General features: G+C 46.8%; 1 protein-coding gene across 2 annotated transcripts; it reads left to right on the top strand.

Moving 5' to 3' along the window:
* Positions 1–1,891: 1,891 nt before the first annotated feature.
* ndst2a (N-deacetylase/N-sulfotransferase (heparan glucosaminyl) 2a) lies at positions 1,892–18,511 on the top strand. 2 transcript variants are annotated; one of them, XM_037465716.2, is made up of 15 exons: positions 1,920–2,117; positions 6,355–6,409; positions 6,543–8,025; positions 8,923–9,010; positions 10,204–10,358; positions 11,274–11,459; positions 12,360–12,488; positions 13,703–13,885; positions 13,981–14,077; positions 14,156–14,279; positions 14,377–14,551; positions 14,757–14,927; positions 15,593–15,702; positions 15,920–16,022; positions 16,898–18,511. In XM_037465716.2, exons 3-15 carry the CDS (start codon positions 6,952–6,954, stop codon positions 17,021–17,023), a joined length of 2,721 nt encoding a protein of 906 aa, XP_037321613.2. In that variant the 5' UTR covers positions 1,920–2,117; positions 6,355–6,409; positions 6,543–6,951; the 3' UTR covers positions 17,024–18,511. The 2 variants fall into 2 exon arrangements, with proteins under 2 accessions (XP_037321614.2, XP_037321613.2); XM_037465717.2 differs by lacking the exons at positions 15,593–15,702; positions 15,920–16,022; positions 16,898–18,511 and having other exon boundaries at positions 1,892–2,117; positions 14,377–14,592; positions 14,757–14,887.
* The last annotated feature ends 1,102 nt before the right edge of the window (positions 18,512–19,613 follow it).

Below are 19,613 nucleotides of genomic sequence, written 5' to 3' on the forward strand. Positions count from 1 at the left end.
GAGTAAACGTGATGGAGAAAACACACGGCCCCTCCCTGTGCCGTCCCCCGCTTCTCGCACAGTCCCCTGCTTCACCCTCTGCTACTGTGTCAATAGATGGAACACTGACCCCAGCTCTGTGTGGACACACAGGGTCCACCCGGGTCCAACACACACACGGAGAGAACATCAGCAGTCTGCGCTTGTTGCAGGGCTCCAAACATGGCTGACTTGGTTAACATGACCTGTACTGAAAATTTCAATCCACTAGATCCCGTGATTGTGATTGCATGTGATTCCATCACCACCCTGGAATCTGTATATTGTGATTCACTCTTTTCAGATTGTAACTGAACTGGAAACTCTGGCACAGACGTTTACCACGTGGCATTAAGTTTGATCAATGGCTTTTGATTCAAAATGCTCTGCCTGTATAAGTTTATAACCTGATGAACTAAAGTATCCACATATGAAGATCCCCAGCTGATGGTTGACCAGTTGGTTACCAATCTCCTTAAAGGGCCACTACCAAATCCTAAAATAACTTTGTTTTTGTTGGACCCTGTTTGTCCGAAGGACAGCGTCCTCTCACCTGGAGCACATCCTCTGTCCATGAAGACGGACTTGCAGCATGTCTGAGGTGCTCAGCAATGGATGGGGAGCTAGGATGACGCCTCCTAGTGGACCCCATGTCTGCTAGTTCCCTCACAGACAGACAGCCCTGGAGCTCATCCTAGCAGCTCCCATGTTTCTAAGATTCCTAAAAAAGGTTCAGACATCTATTACAAACTCAATTTTGAAAACGTTAATTGTGCATTACCGTAATTACGTTTTTTAAATAGAAAGATGTGCAATCAACCAATTTATAAAAATAGATCTAAAATTAACATTGTACATTGAAGTACTTTGTAATATCTGCAACATATATTCATTTTATGAATACATTTCTATTTTAAAATGGGACATATACAGTGCTGATGGGACCGTCTTTCTCTACATCTAGCTTATTATGTGGAGAGGGTTAGTTCCCTTGGTTGTCTTACTGTGTTATTTCTTTGTGGCATACTTTCTACAAGGTGTTGGACATATGGATATAGATCTATGTGACCTGTAATATTCTACGCATAAGAGAACAGAATAGACTGGAGCCAGAGACTACAATACCTTAAACTGTTTATTAAAATAACTACACCAACTCTACAAATGTGTCAATAAAAAGAGATTCAGTTCTGTTCACTTAATATATAGATCAAACAAAACTAGAATAGACCATGAGGGACTAACTTGTACCATTCAGGAGGTCCATGTAGAAGTTTAAAAAAAAGTAAATAGTCACAAAATATAACAATAACACTTCAAACAAATCAATGAAATCACAGCAAATAAGACTAAAAACCAAACAATACAAAAACACATGCAGGATGGCTGCTCTATCACTGCCTTCATCCCAGCAGGACGCCCTACAACAAGAAAATAGAAAGATACAAATGCAAAGCCTATAACATATTAAATAAGGGGAAAACAGTAGTTGACTTGCTCCCTTCCCCCAGTACAGCAGCTTGTTTCATCAGCGGCTCTCATGTGTGTGAATCACCAGAATGAAATGCCCAGGTGAGCTCCCACCCCCTTTTATACAATCTGCTCCTTAACCTGGGGCCTAATAGTAGGCCGCCCTTTGACATATATATATATATATATATATAACTTCTCCTGTGTGATGTCACCTACGTTGTCTCATGACACTTTAGTCCTAAGTATTAACACCCATATTTTCCCAAAGCCCTTTCAAGGCAGAAGTTGAATGCTTTTCCCATCTGATGTCCCAATATACCTGAATTCACCTTATGTATTTGTGCACAACGCATCATTCGTCATCGCGTCATCATTAACAGTGACACCTTAACCTCTTTGTCTCTTTTGGATGGAGGTCTGTGGAGATAAACTTTTCAGGTCCATCGGTCCGAGGCTTCCATCCTGAACCTCCCCCGGCACGACAGACTTGGTTGAGTCCGGGTTTCAGTGGATCCAAGATGGCAGACCAAGCGGCGATGTGCTGAAGTTCACTTTACACTCTGAAAGCCGGAGCTTGTTGTCCTCGTCCCTCCTGTCGGATCGGTGCCTGTTGAGAGCGAATGCTGGTAAGAGCCTCCCCGCTGACGGACCGGTATGAGGCACGGGGCCAGAGCCCCTTGGAGTCCATTGAGGATCGTTAGTTAGCTGTCGTAGCATCCGCAGCTAACGTTAGCCGTAACGTTACCCCAGTGGTTCTCTAACGTTACGGGATGGGGGCTGTGCTGGAGTCTCATATGTTGGGTTCATGTACGTAAACGTCAGCTCCACCGAGGCAACAGGATACGAACTAGGTGCAGGAGACTGCTTGGTTTACGGGTGCTACTGAGAGTAAACTGGCGTCAGCTATGCTAGCATTAGCTACATTCTGATATGTACTATTGCGTACCAGAGCTAGCGCTTAGCATGCTATCGAGTTAGAATTGCCGAAGAGCAAGCAGGAGATAAAGTTTCCCTTTATTCATTTTCGCCCGCCTTTTCGGTAACCTGTTATGGCACTTTAGGAGTGACGTCATCGACGTGCACTTTAACGTATATTCTTTCATTCTTGCCAAAGGTGGCTCATTAGTGGCGTTACCAACAGTGTAATGTAACGTCAGCTATGAGGTACCGGGTTCGGGTCACTGAGACCCAAACCCGGGCCTGCTGCTGCGTAGTGACGACGGTGCACGTGGGTTTGATAGTCTTTTCATGGGAATCATTTAAAAGAAACCGTGAAAAGTCACTTGTTGAATGAGACTTGGGAGAAGACAGGTGCATTTCCAGCCTGAATGAAGTGTTACGACTGAATTAAGCCACGAGTTGGGTCTCCTCTTGTGAAAAGTATCCAAACGTGGGACCTGAATCCAGACCCTGCAGGAGAATTGCATAGATCCAGTTATGCACAGTTGAATGCTTGGTGAGATTTTGTTCAGTTTACCTAACCTTTGGTCAAGCATCACGTGGTATTACTGATAGGGTTGGGTACCAGAACCCGGTGCCATAGAGCACTGGTGTGACTGCGACCTGGCACCAGTAAGCATAGTTTACTGCTTGTGTAGCTGCATCATGACGTCAATACAGAGACGAACCAACGGATTAAAAACAGGCTTAGAAGGCTTTGGGTGCATTGATGATGTCGGTCAACTCCAAATTCATTTATTTATAATAACAAAAAATTATTTTAAAATTAAAATCATTTAGTCCTTTTTGTATTTTGAAAACTGCTAATAAATGAAGCCATTTGTCTGGGTAAAAAACTGACTGGGCCTAGTACTTTGACCTGTACTACTCGTTGACATCAGGACATCCGTATTCTTTGTGTTGAGTGGTTAAGTTCACACAGTGAAGATGTCCCACTGCTTTGCATGGAAGCTTCTGTAAGCGTCGTGCATCAGGCTGATGATCACTTCAGCACGCTGCAGTCTGTCTGTGTTTATAATGACGCTCACTTTGATGGATATTTATTTTTTGATGCCACAGCCAGGTGTGTTTGATCAGGCCGAACTCATCAGTCACTCCTTGAATAAGGCATTGTACACAATAACAATATACAGTAGTTATGCATTTATCATTCAACAGCGATCCCAATGAGGGTGTTGGCTGTTTGCACATCCAGTGAATTTTCAAGCTGACAAGTGAAGGTATTATTTCACAATGATGCTCTTTCAGTTGATCTGCAAAAAGGAAAAGCTGCTGTTGTTGTTTTTAGTAAACCACTCCTTTTTTTGTTTCTTAAAGTGAGGGTCCAATTTTTTATTAGTAACAAATTATTCTACACAATCTTATGCAACCCGTCTCCCTGTGTGTTTAGTTTGTGGTAATAACTGTCCCCCATGCATCATCACCCCTTTTAGTTGCACCTATACGTACATAAAATACCTGGAACACTAAGACAGCGGTTCTTCCAACCGAAGAAGATCATCACTTCTGGTGTGTTCCACCAAGTCAGTGCAACATGCTGAAAATAGCAGAAAAGCATTATGACAAATGAAATGTGCAGGATGATAACAGAACAGTGGGTAGAAATAATACATTTGGGAAGAAGTGTAAAGCGTGGCTTCTCTTTATGAGTTTGATCTCTCTGACATGGAGTGTCAGCCCGTATGACCTTTGCTGGAGACTCTTTCCTACTCGCCTGCCTTGGCTTCTCTCACTGACTGGCCTCGTGTTCATCAGCCTCTGAGTAGTTCTCCTCCCTCATGGAGGAGGAACCAAGTCGGAGGAGCTTCTGTACCTGGAGAGGCTGTTCAAACAAGTGGAGACACGGCAGGTAGGCTTTAATGAATAGTTGGAGGAAGCTCCGCCCCTGTCCCCACCATTACTGTCTTCTATGGAAGGTGTTGCCCTTACATTCCTAATTTAGAGGTTCTAATTTGGACAATGAAGTGATACTTGTACATTTGATCAAGCAGCAGTCAAGTGTTGAATAGAATTTCCCCTCAGTTTCACTACATATTTAATCTTCAATGATGACTGCCACCTTGTTTCCTTCCATAAACTATTCATCCCGAAACTAACTAATCAATGTTATTTCCAAAAACATTATTCCAATCAAAAAGGTTTAGTTCTGTAAGTAGTAGTTTTGGATTCTTAGCAGTAGAAATATTAGTAGTAGTATCGGTTGCGGCAGTAGTACTAGTGTTTGTACAAGTAGTAGTATTTGACAGCGCAACAAGTGTTTCAACAAAACAATTCATTTTACGCTTCATGTTAAGATACATATAATTAGTGGGTCTTTTATTTTGAAATGATAGGATTGTGTGATGGGGTTTAGTAGAAGTAATCTGAACTAAAGGGTTATTCGATGATAGGCCTCATCACAAGCATTACAATTTAAATCCCCTGCAAGGGGCTTTCATTTTGACACTAAGGGATTGGAAAGGGGAGTGAAGAAACAAATCAACGGGGGGCGGGGGGGGGTCTGTTTAAGGGGAGAAGGCACAGAAGGAGAGCTGGTACAGCTTTTGAGGAACATTATTGGAATGCTACAGTAGGACTGCATTTCAAAATAAGAGCAAATAAATAAAATGTGCAAATTGTGCATGTTCAAATAAAGTCCTTAAATAAAGGGAAGGAAAAAAGGTGGAATTTCCCCTTTCTGGATTAAATGATGTATTTTCGCTGCTCGCTATTCATTTTGTTCATTTCTGTCACCGTCTTCCTCTTTCTCACTTTTTTCACTTGTCTTTTTCTCATATTTTGCTAGCTTTTTTCTCTCCATTTGAAAATTGCCGCTATGTCTCTAATCTGTCTGCACGGTTGAGAGGGTATCGTCCTGCCTGGAATGCACAGACTCGATTGGGTTGAGAAGTGGTGGTTTTAAATCACAACATGCATTCGACCCCGGTCTGCAGCTAGTGAGCTCTGCTGTAAACTTAAAACCCCAAATGATGCCCATCCGTACTGAAGACGAGCTGACGGAGACATTTCTTTAACGTGTCCGTATCAAGCATCAACATGTTCAGTGTGTATATAAGAAGAGGATGTAGCCATGGTGACGTCCCTGATGGTTTGTGGACTGATTTTCACAACCCTGGTGTATGGTCTATTTGACTGTAAATGGAGCGTTATTTACTAAATGAGCATCATGCTGAATTGAGTATATTGAATATACTATGATTACAATGTTTACTGAGGGAAAAAATCAACAAAAGTAGTCATTTCCTCAAACGTCTATAGGACCCGAGTAGTTGCCCTTGATTATAATACTGACCCAAAGCCATCACACAGTGTTTCCCTTATTTTGATCAGAACAACTCTGAATTGAGGTGCTTGAGCGAGGAGCAAGAGCCCAGCAACCAGAGAGTGGAGCAACATCCACGCAGGGCCCTGCTCAGCAGACACTCCCTTCTACATGCAAACACTGTGAATACACAACCAAATGAGCGATCGCAAATATGCTAACTACCGGGGTCTCCTGGATACCTGTCTGAATATTATACCCGGGAGCCTGGGCGGCAGTTGCTACGGCGATGACGATGGTCAGGTGACAGTTTAATCTTTACCTCAAACATAGCGCCAAACACAACAGAAGCTGCGTGATGTTTGTTGCTGCTGAGCTCTCTGGACTCCCACACACTACGTATTGTTTACTTAGATTTTGTTGTTGAACTGGTAATTCATTATTTATTTCTGCCCTAATGCTTGGACTGCTCCAGCTGTCTGCACATCAGATGAATGACTTCATCCCTCTGAAGGACCCCTCCATACTTCAAATAGAGAATACACCTCGCCTGTCTTCTTGTCGTCATTTCAGCTTTATCCAAGTGTTTTCTCTTTTCTCCTCCTCCCCCCTCCCATCTGCTCTCCATCTTTCTCCTGCAGGAGTCCTTTGCATGGATCCAGATCAAAGAGTTTTCTGATCTGCAGTGTTTTCCAGGTGAGTCTCAACTCGGCGCAAAAAACGAAACAAAATTTCTTCTTAATAGGCTCATCCCTAATGAGAATGGAATTGTTTTAAAATGTGAGGCTGTTTATTGTTCATCACACCTCCCTCTGTGCTCATCCTCTAGGTGTCATTCTGGGATGTCCAGGCTAAGGGGCCCAAGGGGGCTCCGCCCTGAAGCACGGACGATCTCACTGCTCAGACTACGCACGCCTCTAGAGATGGACACATCCACACGTAGAGACACCTGCTCAGCTGCCTGAGACAGAACCTCCCCCTCTTTGATTGCCTATTATTAGACACTTGATCCATCAAACAATCCTTCATCCTGTCCTCCTTGGATTGTACGATGCGCTGCAGGGCGACAGGTGCCAAGCAGGTAATGGATGATGTTGGCCATGGTGACCTGAAGTAAATGGCTATTCCTCAGCACAGATCAGTGCCGGTATCTACTGCTCAATCTTCCTCCTCCACTCCCCCCTCCTCTCACCCGCCCTCCACCTTTCTGCCTGGTGCTGCCTCTCCCCTCAAACACCATGGTAGGTGCTGGCTTGGGTGTGTGGAAGCTAATGCGAGGTGTCCGCCAGCTGGAGCTCCACCGCCTCATCCTGGCCCTCATCATCTTCTGCGTGCTGTCCATGGCCTTCTTAGCTTACTACGTCTCCAACAGCCCCAAAATCAAAGAGGCCCCCCCTTTGCCCTTCAGTGACTGTGGCGGAGGAGGGGCGATGTCGCTGGGAGCGAGCACCGCAGCCGCTGGAGGAGGGTCAGGAGTCCAGAGGGCACCTCTTTACCTCCCCCAACGGCAGGGCCGGCTGCAGCAGGTGAAGGCGGTGGACTCCACCAGGACGGAGCCTGTGGTTCTGGTGTTTGTGGAGAGCATCTACTCCCAGCTGGGCCAGGAGATCGTGGCCATATTGGAGTCCAGCCGCTTCCACTACCGGACAGAGATCGCGCCTGGTAAAGGAGACATGCCCACGTTGACGGAGCACAACCGTGGGCGCTACACACTGATCATCTATGAAAATGTGTTGAAATATGTCAATCTGGACGCCTGGAATCGCGACTTGCTGGACAAGTACTGTACCGAGTACGGAGTCGGCGTCATTGGCTTTTTCAAAGCCAATGAAAACTCGCTCCACAGTGCACAGCTCAAAGGTTTCCCCCTCTTCCTCCACTCCCACCTGGGACTCAGGGATTACCGGATCAACCCCAATGCTCCTCTACTCTACATCACCAAGCCCAACCAGGTGGAGCAGGGCTCTCTACCAGGGGATGACTGGACCATTTTCCAGTCCAACCACTCTACCTATGAGCCAGTTCTTCTGGCCAGCACCAAGTCCTCTGAGGCCCTAGCACATGTTGGACCCAGCCCCTTGCGGGCCCTCCATGCCACAGTGGTCCAGGACTTGGGGCTCCATGATGGCATTCAAAGGGTTCTCTTTGGAAACAATCTCAACTACTGGCTTCACAAGCTGGTGTTCGTTGACTCCATCGCCTACCTGACCGGGAAGAGGCTGTGCTTGTCTCTGGACCGCCACATCTTGGTGGATGTGGATGATATATTCGTTGGCAAGGAGGGAACCCGGATGAAGGTGTCTGACGTGGAGGTGGGTGACCCGGACTCTCACCTTGCATAGAGTTGGATGTGAGATGTTGACTTCGGGCCGTATGCCATGGAAGTGTTGTCAAACTATCAGTTGAGTTTGTAGGATGAGCCATGGCTATTGTTGAGTTATTATTTAGAAGCAAGGGTGGATTTGGGAAGTAGCTTAAAACATGATCAGGAGCTGAGCCACCGTTTGCTAACGTCAAGGTGGTGTTCACAGGAGATCAGTATTTTGAGCTGTGAAAGGCCTAATGTATTTCAGGGGGTCTTGTGTATTGTATTGTGAGGCCTGCACTAAAACCTCTCCGTGACCACCCACATGTGTCTTTAGCCCAGTATTTCCATCTTTTATAGGGCTTTATACCCTGCTAATGATTTATTTTTCAGGCAATCTTCATAATTCTAAGGTTTTTGTGTTGTGTTGATTTATTTCTTCACCAGTAACATATGAAGTGATTTTCCCACCATGTCACACTCACAGGGGGTCCTGTCCAGATAGACAAAGTACTTTTTATCATGAATGTACCATTCATGTTTAAAAGACATGCTGGGTGTTGCTGAGGGTCCTGTTAAGTGTGTATGAGGAGCGTGGTGTGTTGGGGGGGGGGGGAGTGGTCATGGCTGGTGGGATATTTCATTTAGCTATTTGTCAGCCGCCTGTAGAAGCTAGACGTCTAACAATGCCCTGCTTGTAGTCTATTGTGCAGTTGATGCACTGAGGTGTGAGAAATGATGGCACCTTCATTGGAGGCTTGACCAGCACTGCCAGAGCCCAAAGGATCCGGTCCAAACCGCTGAGAACAAAGAACCCTTCTGTCACTGTATTCAACTCTTCCTGCTTCAGTCTTGAATGAAACGAGTAATGAGCTGTCTTTTTTTTTTTTTCATCCTTTCACAGGCATTGCTCAATACTCAAAACAAGCTGAGAGCACTGGTTCCTAATTTCACCTTCAATTTGGGATTCTCTGGAAAGTTCTATCACACGGGTATGGATCATCTGACGTTCTTTTATGGATGAAGTGTTGTTTGAAACACAAAGCTCTGTTTCTTTGTCTTTCCTGAGTAGAACTCATCATCTCTGCCTTTGACGCAGGAAAAGTCCTAAAATTAGATGCACAATGATATTTAGTATATTAGTAAACAATTGGTATCAACTCAATATACAACTAACTCGATTTGAACACATCGAGCACAACTAAAACTTCTCTTCTGTCCCAATTATGTTGCACTGAGGGCTCAGGGTTTGAGGCACATGTGTCAAACTCTTTGGCCCGCATGATCAAATCTATTTACTATTGGAGCTGGCCCGCGGGTATATCGCACGCATCACCATCATACAACAAATCCAACAATGCACTCTCTGTATGTCGTCATGCGCCTCAGTCCGTATTACAAACCACTTGTGTCAACTTTAAACTATCCCGAGACCAACTAACAACTTTTTACTCCGTTAATCCCTTTTGTGGTTTTTCCCATAAAATGAAAATACAAAGCGTAGCCGCTAAACCGGAAATACGTAGATTTTCACAGTAAGAATCGACGCAACCGTCCGCCATGACTGCGGTTACCAGGGTAACATGAGGAGAAAAGTTCCCTAACGAATAAATAATCTGGCGGGATGTGTTAGCAGCAGAAGTTGACTACACTCGCTGCTCTTGGCTCTGATATCTATTGTCCACAGATTGTGTTGCTTCAGTGAGCAGAGCAGAGACAGTTTAAGGAGATCGCAGAGTAAACGTGTTCACATCTCCACCAGCATGTGGCAGAATACCTGTATTTAAACCATAGATTTAATTGTATTGAACTGTCCATGTTATTTCTCTAGGTTACATATGTCGAACTCGTTAGGGCTGCAGTGCAAAAAAGACTTCCCAACAGGAACAGACTCTAATAACCACCGTGATGTCCAAGCAATGAAATAAAAGCCACCATGACAGCACCTTAACAAAGTAAGAATTAATGTCCCAGAACTCCTCCTGCACGGCGCTCTAGAATGAAACCAAAGTGTTCAGGGATGCACACATGTCTACATCCTGTGGAGCTCATAGGAATCCTTTTAATGTAAAGTAGCATGAGGCCAGCTGCACCGAAGACGGCTCAATTCCTAACCAACGTGGACGTAGATTGTGGGCCAGGCCACGTTGGTCGCCATGCAAACGTGTGTGCGCTGTGTACACAGGTACTGATGAAGAGGATCTGGGAGACGACATGCTGCTGCAGCACAGGATGGACTTCTGGTGGTTCCCTCACATGTGGAGCCACATGCAGCCTCACCTCTTCCACAACGTCAGCGTCTTGGCAGAGCAGATGAGGCTCAACAAGGTCTTCGCTCAGGTTAGATGATCATCACTGCAGACGTGGCTGCATGGAAAGGGGAAGGAGCATGATAGCATATTCTGTGGCTACATGGGTAGGGTCTGCTTTGACATCTTGCCAGTCAACGTCCTTCTATAGGAGGGCAGCAGCAGCAGTTGGTGGTGTACGTCATCAGAAAGCTGGACGGTTGAAGATGAATGTGTGTCATATCCGAAAAAACCCAAACAAGTTGTTTAAGCATTGAAAGTCTATCAAGGCCTCAAACAATGATGGGTTTTCCCCCTGGGTGCTCATCAGGAGCATTATCATACCTCTTCCAGCTCAACAGGAGCACTATCATACCTCTTCCAGCTCATCAGGAGCACTATCGTACCTCTTCCAGCTCATCAGGAGCACTATCGTACCTCTTCCAGCTCATCAGGAGCACTATCGTACCTCTTCCAGCTCATCAGGAGCACTATCGTACCTCTTCCAGCTCAACAGGAGCACTATCGTACCTCTTCCAGCTCAACAGGAGCTTTTTGTGCACTTGACTTCTGTTGTATAAACCGCTCCCAGAGGGCACAGAGGGTCACAATGCAGGGAGGTCGAGTTGGGAAATGGCTCCCATTCGAATGGTGTTGCCTCAGCATGCTAGTCAAACCCAAGGTATGTCATCCATGCACGTCCAGGCCATATCAAAGTATACAAGTTAAAGCAACTTTTCCATGGTCATTTGACTGTTATTTTTTTGAATTGAGTCAATTTGGTGACAGCAATATCAGGGCTGTGGCAGCTGGTTGAAAAGTGAGCTCATGTGGATTCTGTTGTTCAGTGTCGTATGTAGACAGGCTGTGAGGTCTCTAACTGGTTAAAGTGATGTACTCACGTTGACTCACTTCCCTCCTGCCTCTAACGCTCTCTTCCCCCTCCTGTCCACCTCCTCCCTTCCAGGAGCACGGCATCCCAACGGACATGGGCTATGCAGTGGCTCCGCACCACTCGGGTGTTTACCCAGTTCACAGCCAGCTCTACGAGGCCTGGAAGTCCGTGTGGGACATCAAGGTCACCAGCACCGAGGAGTACCCTCATCTGAGGCCCGCTCGGTACCGCCGGGGCTTCATCCACAACGGGATCCAGGTCAGTCCGCAGGCTGCTGCCACCGCACTAATGGCGCGTTTCCACCGAGCAGTACGGTACGGTACGGGTCGGGTCTGTTAACCATGATTTGGCGAGCGTTTCCACCGCCAACAGTACCCTTACTTGATAGGCGTGGTATTTGACAGAAAGTAGATTGACGTCATTCGACTGCTCGAAAACTGAAAGCTAACCGCAAACAACAATGGAGACATACAGCCGATCCTGTTCTTGCTTCTCGATATGTGGCTGTTAAAGTAAATGCTGCGCGGCGACATTGTTGCGACGGTGTTGTAGTTTAAAAATGGCGCTCCGTGTGTTGTCTTTCCCCTTGCGGCACGCGCAAATGACGACACTCTTTCAACCAATCAACGTTCTGCAGTGAGTCTAGCTCCACCCATTAGTACCAAACAACTGTGCCAGGTACCCCAACGGAAGGGTACCCAAAAAGTGGTACGGTGCGGATCTTTGGTACTTTTCTCAGTGGAGACACAAATAAAAGGGTACCGACCCGACCCGTACCGTACCGCTCGGTGGAAACGCACCATTAGACGTTCAGACCTCATTTCAACCAGATTTCAACCATATTTAAACGTTGAAATTACGTCTTGTGCTCACTGGGTTGTTGCTCTCAGAGGGAAGCAGATCTGTCCAATGTCCAGATTTAGATTTAGCTGCGATAGATGCTGACTACAGTGGTTTTCCTTTTGTACACACTGAGTCATCAAAGAGGGCTGGTTCCTGTCTTTCTACTCTGTGTCTGTGCAGCTCCACTGTTGAAGTACCATCAGGCTGCTGAGCAGCACGCAGAGCCCCCAGACAGACGGGCTCTAGCTTCACCTATGGATCAGAACTGGAGCTTACAAATGTCCCATCCACTAATGAACTCCCTGTGTGCTTTAGGTGTTGCCCAGGCAGACCTGTGGTCTGTTCACCCATACAATCTTCTATAACGAGTACCCAGGAGGCTCCAAGGAGCTGGACAAGAGCATCAGAGGAGGAGAGCTCTTCCTCACTGTCCTCCTGAACCCTGTAAGTCTGAAGCTGGTCCGCTGTGACACTCGTCAGACTAAACCAACATGACCGGTGTTACTTCCTGTTGGACATCAGCACTACGCCACCACAGGCAGCGCTCTGCATCACACTGCACAAAACAAGCTCTTGCTAACATGAACAACAGCTTAATGTGGAATAGTTTAGAAATGGGAGAATTCGTTCTATATTAAACATCAAAAAAGCAGAAGTAATAACTGTTGAGATACACAACCAAGAGACAGTGTCCTGCTGTGGGCCTCAGCCACCCGTCATAAGAGGACACATTGTAGTATTTGCTCTATTTATGGTACCTTTCCATTTCTGTTTTGCTCTGCATGTTTAAATTTGTCACCATATTTTTGTGTTTATACATTTTTAATTCAACTGTTCATTACGGTGGCCGAGAAGGTTCAGACAAATACAAAAGCAACAACACAACCGCAAACGCCACAACACAACACTAACGCCACAACACAAAATACAAAAGCCACATCACAACCGCAAATGCCACAACACAACACTAACGCCACAACACAAAATACAAAAGCCACAACACAACACTAACGCCACAACACAAAATACAAAAGCCACATCACAACCGCAAACGCCACAACACAACACGAACGCCGCAACACGAAAATACAAAAGCCACATCACAACCGCAAATGCCACAACACAACACGAACGCCGCAACACGAAAATACAAAAGCCACATCACAACCGCAAATGCCACAACACAACACGAACGCCGCAACACAACACGAAAGCGAAAACGGAAGTAGCTGCCCACGGGAGCGAGCATATTTTGGAGGAACGCCCACGGGAGCGATCCTCCAGCTCCGTTCCTCCAAAATGCGCCCGTGGCCGTTCCTCCAAAATACGCTCGCTCCCGTGGGCAGCTACTTCCGTTTTCGCTTTCGTGTTGCGTTGCGGCGTTCGTGTTGTGTTGTGGCATTTGCGGTTGTGATGTGGCTTTTGTATTTTGTGTTGTGGCGTTCGTGTTGTGTTGTGGCGTTTGCAGTTGTGTTGTTGCTTTTGTATTTGTCTGAACCTTCTCGGCCACCGTAGTTCATAGCATAATTCTGCTACAATTCAGCTGTCTCATTTCTCTTTTGTCAAACATGTTCCCAGTTGCTCATTGTCCAGCTGATATTGGCTTCAGGACACACTGGGGTCCTCTTGCTGAAGTACATTGTGTCCTCTCCATCCAGATCAGCATCTTTATGACACACCTGTCTAACTATGGCAACGATCGCCTGGGACTGTACACCTTTGAGTCTTTGGTGAAGTTTGTCCAGTGTTGGACCAACCTCAGGCTGCAGACGTTGCCCCCCCTCCAGCTCGCTGAGAAGTACTTCCAAATCTTCCCTGAGGAGAGGGACCCGCTCTGGCAGGTCAGAGGATTCATTTCAGTTCACACTTGCAAATGAATCCCAACGTTGTTTGGAGATGAAGTCAAATAACTTGTGTGCATGTGATAATCTTTCAGAACCCTTGTCACGACAAGAGACACAAAGATATCTGGTCTAAAGAAAAGACCTGTGACCGCCTCCCCAAATTCCTCGTCATTGGACCACAGAAAACCGGTACCCTTCTCTCTTTGAGTCTCTTTGGTCCTCATCCGTCTCTTTCCTGCTTATTCTAAATGTGGCGTCTTTCTCAAGGCACCACAGCGCTTCATTCATTCCTGAGCCTCCACCCAGCTGTCACCAGCTCCTTCCCCAGCCCCAGCACCTTTGAGGAGATCCAGTTCTTCAGCGGAGCCAACTATGAGAACGGGATCGACTGGTAAAGACGTGGCTCCCGCGTTCAGAAAGCAGCCTGAACAATTCAATCAAATTCCAATAACTAAAACGTAACATGGAGACCCGTTTGTGATCCTCAGGTACATGGACTTCTTCCCATTTCCTTCCAACGTCAGCACCGATTTCATGTTTGAGAAGAGTGCAAACTACTTTGACACCGAAGCGGCGCCTAAGAGAGCCGCTGCCTTGCTCCCCAGAGCCAAAGTCCTGGCAGTGCTCATCAACCCGTCCGACCGGGCGTACTCCTGGTACCAGGTGGGAGCTCGTTGCTCCACATTATGAAAGCTCTCTGCTTGGTACGCTGTCGGTGACCCAGAGGTGCTGGTGCACCGTCGTGCACTTACTGGCTGATGTTGCCTTTTTTTGCCGTTCGTGTACCATAATGCCCCAAAACAACCTAGTCATATCCCACTTTGAACAAAGTTCACTGGTAAACTGTATTTGTTTATGTGGACCACAGCACCAGAAGGCCCACCAGGACCCTGCAGCCCTAAACAACACTTTCCATGCAGTGGTGACAGCGGGCCCCTCTGGCCCCAGGGACCTGCTGGCCCTCCAGAGACGCTGCCTGCTCCCCGGGGCCTACGCGCCTCACCTGGAGCGCTGGCTGCAGCACTACCAGCCCAGCCAGGTACGTGCACGGCACCACGCGCCCCCTTACGTACACTTAAATGGGCCATTTACATGATGCTCCACACAGCATGTGACTGCTCATTGGATGGCATTTGTTTGTTTACTTTGAAGATGCTTTCTCAAACTCAGCATCTACTCACCGTGTTCCTGGTGAAGAACATTGGTGCTGAAGTCCCAATCGTAATTCAACTTGTGATCTAATAAAATGTCAATGTCCTTCACAAAAAAACATGCGCCATAGGAAGGAAACCTCTACAAAGTGATTAAGTCTTCTCATCACATCTTTGAATAGCTGACCTATGCAGCATCCCCTGAATCCAGCCGAGGTTACTCACCAGAGAGCATCACTTCACATGTCAAACCTGCACTGCCCTCTGTTACTACTACGCCCCCTACTGTCCAGTTGCAGATGTAACATTAGAGTTTAGGGATGCAATTAGTTGCCAAAGGGAATTGCACCCTATACTGGAAGAACAGCAGGATCCGCCCTCTAGATTCTCTTGGGTAGAAACTAAATGGTAGTATCACACAGTACCGCTCTCAGGTGTGTTGATCTGTGCTTCCATCCCCACTATATAGTACGGATGCAGTGATATCAGTGGTGTCTGACTGGTGTGTACTGGATGAGCTGCTTCTCACCCCATGAACCTCTGTGTGTTCCAGTTGCACATCGTGGACGGAGCCCTGCTCAGGTCCAACCCCTCTCTGGTGATGGAGGGGATCCAGAGATTCCTCGGTGTCACTCCCATCTTCAACTACACCCAGGCTCTAATGTGTGTAACGCACATGCATACAGACACACATTCTTACACCATTTATCCCGAAATAAAACCCAAACTCCAAATATTGTGTGTGTTTTCACATCTAAGCACACTCACAGTGGTTCCCCTTTATCCTTTATAAATATGCCAGTTTTAGTGTGTAAATGCCTGGTGCTAAAAAGGTTAGCATGTGACACATGCTAAATGAACTGTGTGTGTGTGTGCACAGGTACGATGACAGCAAAGGTTTCTGGTGCCAGCGGGTGGAAGGAGGTCGAGCCAAGTGTCTGGGAAAGAGTAAAGGCAGGAAGTACCCAGAGATGAGTCCTGAGGTACAGCTACGCTTCACCTGGTTCTTCACCTATAGGAACCAACAGCCTGCTGCAGGACATTTGTATTCTTCCGCTGGAAATAGTCCATTTGAGTTTATACGTTTATTAAAAGTGGTTTTAGGAAGATTACAGCCTGCTTTAAATGTTTTTTTTCTTTAGTTGGAACCAGTTTGCTTACAATTACCGTATTTTCGCGACTATAAGGGCACTGGATTATAAGGCGCACCTTCAATGAATCGCCAATTTTAGAACTATTTTCCTATATAGGGCGCACCGGATTATAAGGCGCATAGAATAGAAGATACTGCAGTATCTGGGGTTGACTGGGGCTGCGTTATGCATCCACTAGATCGGGCTCTGCTAAATCAAACGTTATTAAGCGTTCACTCCCATGTTAACGTTGTTCAAACGTTAATGTGGATATTAACAATATCTCTGAACCTCCTCCGTTCTTGATTAATGAAAACATTCTTGGCAAATGCTTTGGTCCATCTTGCACTGAGAGGCAGCGCTGGAACAGACGGTGGCGCCTCGCGGCGGACCGTCAGCTCGATCCTGAGATCCAACTACGAGCTTTAATATACGCTTTTGGAGCTGAAATTACCGCGGCTGCTGCCACCAGACTCTCCCTCGTTAACCAGTATGGATCAACCAATTGATCCATATATATAGCGCTCCGGATTATAAGGCGCACTGTCGTTTTTTAAGAAAAAAAGGATTTTAAGTGCGCCTTATAGTCGCGAAAATACGGTACAGTAATATTGGAAAACACCAGATTATTAATGTTGAATTAAATGGAGCCCCTCTGTATGCTGTGACTTTGATTCTCCAGTTCTATTGACCTCTGACCTTTCCCCATCTCTTTGCGTGTACAGTCGCGGGCCATCCTGGCCGAGCACTACCGTGAGCACAACATGGACCTGCTGCGTCTGCTGAACCGGCTGGGCCACGCGCTGCCCTCGTGGCTGCGCCAGGAGCTCCAGAGCACCAGCTGGAGCTGAGGCCACACCCCCTCGCTCGTGCACAAGGACAAACCCACCACAGAAAAAGCCGGGACAGAGTCTGGAGGAGCCTGCGTTTGGCTCTGGGTTAAACTGGATTAGCTGATCTGTAACCAACAGCAGGGGAGGAGCTCCTGTTCAACACGAGATCTCCCTCAGAGGGTCGGATCAGTTTCCATCATCCTGCCAGCACTGGGAAGCAGCCCTCAGCCTCAGCCAGTGGGTGTTGGGCGGGGGAGCTGACACTGAACACATGGACTGGGTGACCAGCAGGTTTGGGGAATAGAGAACTTAATGTGAGGAGGTGGAGTCGGTGTGGAGTCGTGAGGGGACCCAGGACGGAGGCACACACGTCTCATCAGGCTGAATAAGACTGTTCAGAGAGGGTCTTGCTCCCCCCCCACAGACACACACACACACGTTTCCTAGTCCAGATACTGTGTTTACTGACACTTTATAAAGGGGTAGATGACAGGTGGTGTAAATACCAGGTTTGGTCCAGGCTCAGCTTATCACAATGTCCTGTGAATGACGCTGTTCTCCCCCTTGGGTCAGTGTGTTTTTTAACGATCGCTAGCTTTTACCCTCCGTAGCATAGTTTATTTTTGTTGATGTACCATCCACGTTGGAAGCGTGCTGCTGAGCACAGCGTGTGTTGTAGGACGGATTTTTTACTCTTCATATTTCTCGACCAGAACGTGAAAGTTGAGGTTGACGTCAGATCTTAATGGACTAACGGATGGGTTGGTGTTGCTGGCTGTGTAGTATTCAGTGTTTCTGAAAAGGGCTGCTGAGGCTCATGGCTCCTGCAGCACAAGCTGCTGGGACAGCACCGTTAAAACATCTCCAACTGTTGACCTGCTTTGACTGTCCGAGATACGAGTGCCAAACATGAAAATGTTCCACAGGGACAGCGGTTGCCTCTATGGGTTTTCTATGGATTTAGTATTGCACTTTTGGGGCCCCCCAAGAGACAAGTGATACCATCAATGACAGCGCTCCTCCAGCACCACAGAGACCTCATAGCTTAGACTCCACAGACTGACCATGAATGACTAGCATGTGGACTATACAGAGTGAACCTGGACTACGGGCAAGTACGACTTGATCCTTGTTATTTATTTAGTCCTCAATCAGAACCTGTTTTCACCAGTTTAATAGTGAGAACATGGCAGCTCTACACGGATCCTGCCCGCCATGTGTCCTTGAGACGCGCTCCTGGACCAGAGCTCTTCAACCCTTCTGTGGGTTCACGAGAGACTGGGGGACGAGCACCTCGGCCAGTAGCAAGGGACAACACCTGTCCAATCTTCTGGGAAAGCAGCACAGACTGCAACGCACACACACACACACACTAGTCTCCGTGAGAGCACACGGGGTCAGAGCCAGTATGGAGACCAATCAGAAGCTGCTGTCTTGTTTGTTTTGTATAAATGTCCAAAAGGCCAACCGTGTATTCGCTCTAATAAACACAGGTTGGAAACAATGGCTGACATGTCTTTTCTTACCTCAACCCACCTTCATGTTACCTGTAGGTAACTATAACCAACTTTGAAGGACAAAACAAAGAACTTGTAATATAACCCCATTGCCATAGTGTTTGCCAGGTGAGTATTTTGCATCGGTGCTACATGGACTGGTCCCTGTGCTTGTATAGCAGGGAAGACTCTACCATGCATGGTCTCACGTGGCCATCTAGAAATGGCCTCGTGTTATGGACTCACTTCTCAAGCTGCTCTTCTGTGGAACCAGTGATTCCAAGCGAATATCACCAGCTCTACCTTTAAAAGGCTTTCTACAGTCCATCACTCATATCCACGTCTTCAAAAAGGTCTAGACATGAAGTTCCTTGGGAGTGGCCGTGATGATCCAGCACTGTGTGTGTGGGGTGATCACTTCTAGTACTGTGTTTGTACAACAGCATTGAGGTGTGAATGTATCTGTAAAACAGCTGTATCATGGTCTACATGTTGAGACACAGGATCGATCAGCACATCGCAGCAGTGAACAACCACAGCTGTAGAGGGCGGAGCCTGCAGCTCCGTGCTTAAACACAGTGTGCTCACACTCACACACACACACAGTACAATACCACATATTGTAGCACTGTAGACACATGGATTACAAGCACACGACATTTTACAGAAACGCACACAGCTGCTCCAAGACAATCTGAGTCCAAATCTGTGCAAAGCTGTTGTCCAGTTAGCCCCCCCCCCCCCCCCCCCACACACAGGGAGGGAACATGATAAACTCTTCTTTCTCACACAATCTCTTGCGTTCTGCTGCACACAGGCCTGATCTCCACTGGGTTCATGAATAATGTTCTAAAGCTTAGAGGTCCTCTTCACGACATTCACATTAGTTTTTTTTGGTCCCACTGAAACAAACAACTTCTGTTCAGTGAAACTTGAGTCTACAAAACGCATTCAGGGATCACATGAATCCATTGACTCTTTTATCAAGCCCCTCGTGTAAAATAGTTTATGATGAAGCACATTTTCTTTGGCGGATCAGCCCCTCCCCCACAAATGGACATTTTTCTGCTCCTTTAAAGCAGGCTGCGGTAAACATGACGCTGTGGGTAACC

This window comes from Pungitius pungitius, chromosome 13 (assembly GCF_949316345.1).
Source record: "Pungitius pungitius chromosome 13, fPunPun2.1, whole genome shotgun sequence".
Classification (NCBI taxonomy): domain Eukaryota; kingdom Metazoa; phylum Chordata; class Actinopteri; order Perciformes; family Gasterosteidae; genus Pungitius; species Pungitius pungitius.